Source organism: Nesoenas mayeri (genome assembly GCF_963082525.1).
Source record: "Nesoenas mayeri genome assembly, chromosome: 8".
In the NCBI taxonomy this organism is placed as follows: domain Eukaryota; kingdom Metazoa; phylum Chordata; class Aves; order Columbiformes; family Columbidae; genus Nesoenas; species Nesoenas mayeri.
Window position 1 is genome coordinate 31,540,653 of NC_137554.1, and position 8,376 is coordinate 31,549,028.

General features: G+C 63.5%; 1 protein-coding gene across 1 annotated transcript; it reads left to right on the forward strand.

Annotated features, from left to right (window-relative positions):
- Nucleotides 1-1,232: 1,232 nt before the first annotated feature.
- Nucleotides 1,233-7,912, forward strand: B4GALT2 (beta-1,4-galactosyltransferase 2). The gene is made up of 7 exons (XM_080348620.1): nt 1,233-1,390; nt 3,702-4,089; nt 4,458-4,693; nt 4,765-4,955; nt 5,178-5,300; nt 6,335-6,439; nt 6,608-7,912. Exons 2-7 carry the CDS (start codon nt 3,774-3,776, stop codon nt 6,756-6,758), a joined length of 1,122 nt encoding a protein of 373 aa, XP_080204746.1. The 5' UTR covers nt 1,233-1,390; nt 3,702-3,773; the 3' UTR covers nt 6,759-7,912.
- The last annotated feature ends 464 nt before the right edge of the window (nt 7,913-8,376 follow it).

Genomic DNA, 8,376 nt, shown 5'->3' on the forward strand with positions numbered 1-8,376 from the left:
GTTAACAGCTGTCTTGAAAGACTCACCCACTTGACCTGCAGTGAGGGGTCTCACCCTACCCTGGCTTCATAGAAGTCCATTTGCTGTCAGAAATCTCCTTCTGCAAGGTGCTTTTCCACCCTCCAAGTCCCACCTGCGCGTTTCATGGCTTTGGCAGGGGAACAGGCTCAGACTAGTCCACAGGTCCCTTGTGAGGACATGAGACTCACCAAAGCTGATCGCATGGTAGCATAGGTGGCCCACAGCCCGTCTCCTGCAGCTGGCGGCGGCGAGGCAAGCATGCCCTACACTCCCTTGTTCTAGGTGTAGGCACTTGGGTGTGCTACATACCTGCTGCTCAAGCATGGAGAAAAAGCTTAAGTGGGGCTCCAGCATCTTGCACCTTGTCTCATTTAGGTGCGGCGGCAGCAGGAGTTGGAAGATGATTTGGTGACTGCGTGTAAGTACTCGTGGGGGAAATGCCACCTACCAAAGAGCCAAATCAAGCTCTGGAGGCAGAAGTTGGACAGCTTTCAGCAGGGCTTGCTTGTAGGCCTGGAGGAGGGCTGGGCTGGTTGGGTGCTGCTCCGGTCTCTGCTGTAAGGTTGTCTTCTGAAGGGAGCTGCCGCAGGGCAGAGGGAAAGCCCTCTCTTGTGTAAACAGCCAGGCACGGGACATGAGGAGAGGCCTCGGAGGACAGAGGCTGCTTGAAACAGGCACGGATGCTGTGGGGTGGCTGGCAAGAAGGGGAAGGCTGCGGACAGTGCAAAAATTACTTGTGGTGGACCCAACTCACAGTGGGACTAGCCCAAGATATTTCAGTGAGGCTGTTGTGGTTGGGAGAATGAAACTCATTGCTAGGAAACACCGAGAAACATGGAAGAGGGGGAGAAAGGAGCCACAAATAGGTTGTGATGGGTGCTGAGCCAGCACCAACACTCGCAGACACGGGAGTTGCCCGGGGTGGGTCAGCGAAAGCGCTGCTGAAAACGCAGCGGAAAGGAAGAAACACCGGCAGACCCTGTCCCAGTGTCCCCGGGGGTGCGCGGAGAGTCCCCGGTGCCAGGCTTGGCGCCAGGGGCTGAGGGCATCGAGCATCCCGGGGGAGCCGCATCCGCCGGGTCCCGGTCCCGGTCCCCGCGGGACTGCCCTCGCCCGGCGGCAGCGCGGCCCCGGAGCGCGGGGCGGTCGGCGGCGGCGGCCCCGCCCGGTGCGGCGGCGGCGGGCGGAGCCGGCGTGCGGGCGCGGCCCCGTCTCCCTGCGGTTCTCGGTAGTGCGGCGGCCCGGCCGGCTGGGCCCCCCCGCAGCCCCGGGCATGGGAGCCCGCGGGCCGGCGGCCGGGGCTGGAGGAGGAGGAGGCGGCGGGGGCCGCTGACCGGCGCCGGGGCGGCGCGGCAGCCCCGAGGCCGCGGTGAGTAGAGCGGCGCGGACAGGCCTGGCCGGGTGGGGGAGGCCCGGGGTGGCCCCGGGATGCGACCCAGGGGGATGCGATCCCGGTCGCTTATGGGTGGCACCGCCCCGACTCGGGAAAAAGCCTCTTTTTGGCGTTGTTTCCCTTTTTTAAACAAGTTTGTGTGTGTGTTGGGGACTGGGAAAAAATCAGGGGGGCTTGGCTGAGCTGAACGTGCCCCCTCGCCCTGCTTTTGGCTGGGAAAGGGGAGGTGCGGGGGGAGCCGATGGCCCTGGAGCCACCTTTGCTGGCTACCATTGGCTCCCCCCATGCCTCCCCTCTCCAGCCCAGGAATGTCCTGCAGGAACAAGGATGGAGCCCGCAGGGACGAGCATCCCCTCCAAAACAAGCATCACCGGCCCCATGGCACACACCACACTGGGGTGAACCCCTGGGGACCAGCTACCCAACCCCACCTTGCTTTCAGGCTCTCACACCGTGCAAAAATGCTGTGGTGTTAACGGGGATAACATTGTATTTCGTTGTCCCCAGCTTAGCAGGTGCTTTTAAGCCCACTCATGTTCATGGCATCCCGTGGCTGCCGATCGATGGAGTGCTTCGCTTTTGTTCCCATGGAGCATCGCGTTCTACTCGCCTCATGGACCGCCCTGCTGAAGGGTCCCTAAACCACACTCTTGTTTTTCCCTAGCACCTCCCCACCTGTCTGTGGAGACGCTGCCCCTCCATGTGCTGTGAGGTTTTTTGGGGAGGGTTTCTGGCAGGGTCTGGGCGCAATCAGCTCGCAACATCAAGGGTTGTGCAGGTGACAGGGCACTGTGACTGTGAGAAGGTTTGGGAGATAACGGCAAAGCTGGCTTCTTCCAGAGAGCGACTTTCTAGGAGAAAACAAGAGGGTGAGGGACTGGGGTGCTCGTGCGTGCTAGGAGACCTCTGCCCACGGGGACCCCGCTCTGCATCCTGTGGAGAAAGAGGGTGGACACAGCTGGGGTATTGGGCTCAGAGCCTTTTCCAGTACCTCTCTGCCTGCCGTGGGCTCGTGCCAGCACCCCACAGCCTGCCAGGGCCAGCCCTGCGGCTGGGAGAGGGCAGCCAGAGTGGGGCTGGGCAGGGGGTCCTGCTCCACACCTTGGCACCGATCCCTGCTCCCAGCCGGTGCTGCCGTCACTGCCGACTCGGTGCCCTGCGGCTCCCCGGGGAGCCCCACTGGCCAGGGCTGGCAGCTGCTGGTGGGCTGGCCCAGGCCCTGGGCTGGTTGCCAGCACCCTCAGGTCCTAGCTGCGCTCTTGCCGGGGGGTCCTGCCACAGCCCCTGGCTGCTGGGGAGCCCTGGGATCCCTGCAGCAGCACTGGACTGTCCCAGGGTCCCCAGGAGCTTGTGAACCCCTGTGGGTGTCCCTTGTGGTTGCCTTGCCCTGTCCTAGCAGCTTCCCTGAGAGCAGGGACCGGAGCAGGGGCCAGGGCAGGAACGGGGATGCATGGCCGTGCTGCGGCCCGAGCCCCAGCAGTCCCAGGGCTGGGAAGGGCCGGACAGTTTGGCTCTGGTGACTCTCCCGGCTGCCTTCCCAGCAGGGCTCTGGCCCAGCTCCAGGTGTCATGTGGGAGATAAGGGGACCCTGGCTTCTGGTGGCTCCTGGCAGTCCCGGGGGGCCTTGGTGCCGGCAGCAGGAGGGAGGACCCGCACCGCTGGCTGTAAGCTGGACTCCCCTGGACGCGGCAGAGACCCCCACCCTGGGGCAGGGACACCCTGCTGGTCTGGGTTCGGTGTCTGCCGTGCAGCTGTTCACCTCGCGGGGTGCCCCGAGCAGGGCCCCCGCTGACATGGCGCTCACCGCCAGCCCCACTTCGGTGCCGCTGATGGGGTGCAGTGTTGTGGGGCGGACAAGATGGGGACCAGATATTGAGCTGGTGGGGGCACCCACGGTGCCCTTGGGACACCCCAGGCTGGCTGTGGTTTGGAGAGTGTGACCTTTTCCAAGGGCCCAGCCTCCATGGAGGCTTTTAGCAGCACTCGTGGGGCTAACCTTGTCCCTTGCTGGGGAGGGGGCAGGGGTGAGGAGTGGGTCTGGCCTGGTCTTGGGCCTTGGAAAGCAGGGAGGACACTTGCTGTGTCCTTGCTGGGGACCTCTCATGTCTCTGCGGCTGTGCCTTCAGAGCAGGGGTCTGAGCGCAGTGTCCCCCGCGGGGAGCTCTCTCCATGCTGTGAGCCCATCACCTCTGCACCAGGCCTGCGTTGCTCCTGCTGCCTCAGTGTCATTCGGACCAGGACTGGGGGCTCAGGCTGGTGGTGTCCTGAGCACAGGGTGTCTCGGCAGGATCGGGACCGTGGCTGGAGCCGTCCCCCCTGCCCCGCTGAGCGCACATGTCCGCCTGCCCATGCCCAGAAGATGACCAGGCTGCTCTTGGGGGTGACCCTGGAAAGGATTTGCAAGGCTGTGCTGCTGCTCTGCCTACTCCACTTTGTCATCATCATGATCCTCTACTTCGATGTCTACGCGCAGCACCTGGACTTCTTCAGCCGCTTCAACACCAGGAATGTCTCGCGCGCCCACCCCGTCTCCAACTCCTCCCGCCCCAACGGCACTGTCCCCAGCTACGGGCCAGCCGGTGCTGAGGCTCCGTCCCCCAGCACCAAGCCCAGTGCCAACCAGACTGCTACTGAGAAGCCCTTGCAGCCCTGCCAGGAGATGCCTCCTGGTTTAGGTGAGATGTGTGGGGTGAGCAGAAGGGGCAGTTGGACTCTCGCTCCCAGCACGGGGCTCATGGGTGGCATCCCCATCCCCTGGGTCGTGGGCATGTCTTCCTGGTGGTCCCAGGGGTGGAGCAGTGGAGAAACCCCAGCCTGGAACTGGTACCAGGACAGCTGGTTTCTTCAGGTTTTGTTAGTGGCTTGTCCAGTCTCTCTGCCCCTATTTGTGAAGGGGTTTGGGCATCCTCTGCCGTCAGCAGTGCCAGTCACCCCTGCAGATCCCCCTCACTGTTTGCCTTACTAGCCTGGCTGGGAGCAATGGGTCACCATGACCCAGACCGTGTCCCATCTGGTGGACATCACCCTGCCCTCCCTCTTGCAGTCGGACGCCTGCTCATCGAGTTCAGCTCTCCCATGAGCATGGAGCGGGTGCAGCGGGAGAACCCTGACGTGCGCCAGGGTGGCAAGTACACCCCCCCGGACTGCCTGCCCCGGCAGAAGGTGGCCATCCTCATCCCCTTCCGGCACCGCGAACACCACCTCAAGTACTGGCTGCACTACCTGCACCCCATCCTGCGCCGGCAGAAGGTGGCTTACGGCATCTACATCATCAACCAGGTGAGGGGGCAGGGGCAAGGGGTTGGTGGGGCTGGTTAGACGGGTGGGCATTGCTGAGCTCTGCCCTGCAGTTCGGTGAGGACACCTTCAACCGGGCCAAGCTGCTCAACGTGGGGTTCCTGGAGGCCCTCAAGGATGACGAGGAGTATGACTGCTTCATCTTCAGCGACGTGGACCTCATCCCCATGGACGACCGCAACCTCTATCGCTGCTATGAGCAGCCACGGCACTTTGCTGTTGGCATGGACAAGTTTGGGTTCAGGTGGGTGCTCTGTGGGGCTGGGGTGTTTCCCTGGGCCGGGCTGGGATGATGCTGGGAGCACCAACTGGCTTGAATTGTGGACATGGGATGGGAGAGAGCGCAGAGCCATGTGTAGGTTGGTGACGCAGGGGAGGGCTGGTGCTTGTCCCTGGGGGTCCAGGTGGGGCTGACACCCATCCCTGCCTGTCCCTGGGGGCTGAGCTGTTTGCTTTCACCCCACAGGCTGCCCTACGCTGGCTACTTTGGTGGTGTTTCTGGGCTGAGCAAGTCCCAGTTTCTGAAGATCAATGGCTTTCCCAATGAGTACTGGGGCTGGGGAGGAGAGGATGATGACATCTTTAACCGGTAGGTGCCAACCCCTCACCAGCACCAGCTGGTTGGGTTGTTCTGGGGGGGTCCCCGCTCTCCCCTGGCACCCTGACCACTACCGGGGTTCCCGGTTTTGCGGGGCACGTGCATGGGGCATGCCACATGGCAGGGAGGGATTTAATTACCCTCCAACTTGAGGACTGGTGACCCTCACAGATTGAACTAGCCCCTCTCAGGGTGTTGGGGGGGCTGGGGGCCACCCATGTGCGTTCCTTGTGGCTGAACCACCCCTGGTGTAGGCGAGCTGTCCCCCTCCTGCCATGGTATGAACTGCACCGGTGGGCTCTGCTCCAGGCCAGGGCCGGGTTGCTAAACTTGGAAGCATCCAGGGCTGGGATGCAAAGCCTGGAAGCGTCTCAATGGCAGCCGTGCAGCAGCCTAACAGGCATTTCTGCTGGCAGCCGGCAGGCCGCAGCACAGCCATGCACAGAGCTGGCGCCGGGTCCCCTCACACACCCCCTGCGTTGGGTGCTTGGGTGCTGGAGCGAGGCGGCTGCTGCCTCATCTCCCACGGGTTCCCCCATCACAGTGCCTGGGCTGGTGGTGCACGATGAGCCCATGTTGGCCAGGCAAGCAAAACCGTCATCGCACGTGCCACGGGCACAGTCACACTTTCCATCCGAGGGCTCAGGATAGGGAGCAAGCAGCATTGTGGAACTCTCAGAGAGATTCAGGCAGCCCTTGACATGTGGGGAGGGCCCCGAGGGATGGGCTGGCCACTGGCATGTGGGGAATGTAAACAGCAGGGGCTGACTGCAGCTGCTGACCACGGAGCCAGAGGTCACCGGGCGGGAGTGGGGCTTTAGGCACGCTCTGCCGTGGGACATGCGGCATCCTGGGTTGTAGCACCGGCTCAGCCATGACCTGGCTTTGCTCAGCTTGGCTTGGCACAGACCTCTTTACCGGGCACGGGTTTATTTGGGCTGGGGGTTGACCCCGTAGGTCTTTGCGCTGGGGAATTTCCCACCTTGGTGCCCACACACTGATCCCTCTCTGCTCTTGGCCCACAGCATCTCCCTGAATGGCATGAAGGTGTCGAGACCCGACATCCGCATCGGGAGGTACCGCATGATCAAGCACGAACGTGATAAACACAACGAGCCCAACCCGCAGAGGTGAGTGAACCTCAGGGGTTTGGGCAGCCGGGACACCGGGCCATCGCTGGGCCACCTCTGGCCACTGGCTCTCCTGCTCTGCTCACCTACATGGAGGTCCGGCACTGCCGGCGCTATGGCAGCCCCCCCCAGCTCCCTCCAACCTCATCCCGCTCCCGTTTCCACCAGATTCACCAAGATCCAGAACACCAAAATGACAATGAAGCGGGACGGGATCAGCTCGCTGCAGTACCGGCTGGTGGAGGTTTCACGCCAGCCCATGTACACCAACATCACGGTGGAGATCGGCAGGCCGCCCCCCCGCCTGGCCCGGGGCTAGCGCTCGCCCTGCCGGCAGAGCCGCTGGGAGCCGGCTCTGTGCCCAGGCTGGCTGGGCACGCTGGGGTTTGCCCCGGCTCGAGAGCCAGGACTGGGTGGGGCTGTTTTCTGCCTACTCTGCTGCCTTCTGGAGATGGCCGCCCCCCCAGCCCGCCCTTGCTCCCCAGGATTTCTCTGTTCCCCCACCCCCACGAGTGTGTTTGCAGGACCCCCGCCCCATACTCGGTGTGTTGGCGGACAAGCCCGGCTGCCCCGCGTGTGGCTCCTGGCACAGAGGGAGGGGGCAGCCCCAACCCTGGCAAGGAGCCCTCTGCCTGCGCCACCTCCTGCTTGCGCCCCGGGCGGGGAGGGTGAGATCCTACTGCTCTGGGAGAGCTGGAGGGGTCCTCACCAGTGCTGCAAGAAGCGGGGTGCAGGCTTCCCCCTTCACCAGCGCTGGAGCTGTTGCTGCCCCGGAACGGGGTGGGAGCAGCCCAGGCCCCCTCAAGCAGGCAGGATCAGGGCGAGGGTGCTGCCTGCACTGCTGGGCACGCAGACATGGCTCGCTGTCTTCCTCTGCTTTAGTCTGGTGCTTAGAGCCGGGCCCTGTCTCAGCTCTGCCAAACAGAGACCTCCAGTTAGCGAATGCCCCTCGCTGTGCCTCAGTTCCCCGAGGGCTGGGGGGTGACAGATGTATCCTGTCCCCCGTCCCCAAAGGCAGATGTCGCGTGTGTGTGCAGCCCCTCTGTCTGCGCCCGCCCTCACCCACCTTTCCCACTTTTTTGGGGCATGGGGCTGATTTGAACGCCCTCAGCTCCTCTTGGTGGGGGCTGGTGCAGCAGGGGCTGCCCCATGGCTCCCCACAGGCAGTTTGGAGACCACTGGGGGTCTTACCCTTCTCCAGTTTCCCCCTTCCTGACCTGGGGTAGGGGGACTGTGGACAGGAGAGGCTGGGGCAGGAGCCCTGTGCCCCTCCAGGGGGCTGGGAGCCCCAGTACCACCCCACACCCCGCGGGGAGCCGGGAACAGTGGGGCTGGGAGCAGGGCAGCATGCCGGGGGGGGCACCGGCGACTTTTGTACATTTGAATGTCTGACCCTTTTTTTGAGCGTACGTTGAATGCAGCGTTCGGTCGTAGAGACCAGGGTTTTTGTATTTAATAAAAGTTTGAAAAGTTTGCAGGGTGTCTGGGCCTGGGGGGTGTCACCATGGGACAGGGCAGTTTCAGCATCTGGGCTGGGGGGGGCAGCCCTGCCTGCCACGTCCAGCTGGGAGCTGAGAGGCAGAGTCCCCCCCAGCTCACCCAGCCCTGGGACAGCACTGGGGACTCCTGCCCTGCAGGGTGCCCATGGCACCCATGGGGCAATGCCAGCTGCTCTCACTGTTCTGTGGGACGCTTGCTGCTTCCCTCCTTGGGGACAGTGCCCTCCCCCTGTGGAGTCAAGCCCCTGTCCCACAGCCTCTGCCTTTGCTCCAGCTGGTTTTGTAGGTCCAGGCCTGGCAAGGGAGCATCCCAGCCTGGAGGCTCTGTGCCAGTCCTGGGCATCCAAGGGGGAAAAGGGCTGCACCCATGGGACATGGTACCCCACTCTCTAAATCCATCCCCCATGGTCCCCAAAGAAGGGCACAGCGGGACACAGC

Excerpts from the sequence above, each read along its gene's own strand:
- B4GALT2 (XM_080348620.1), top strand. The coding sequence starts at position 3,774 with ATGACCAGGCTGCTCTTGGGGGTGACCCTGGAAAGGATTTGCAAGGCT. Across the intron at positions 4,090-4,457 it reads GGAGATGCCTCCTGGTTTAG|TCGGACGCCTGCTCATCGAG; the intron begins GTGAGATGTGTG and ends TCCCTCTTGCAG. Across the intron at positions 4,956-5,177 it reads ATGGACAAGTTTGGGTTCAG|GCTGCCCTACGCTGGCTACT; the intron begins GTGGGTGCTCTG and ends TTCACCCCACAG.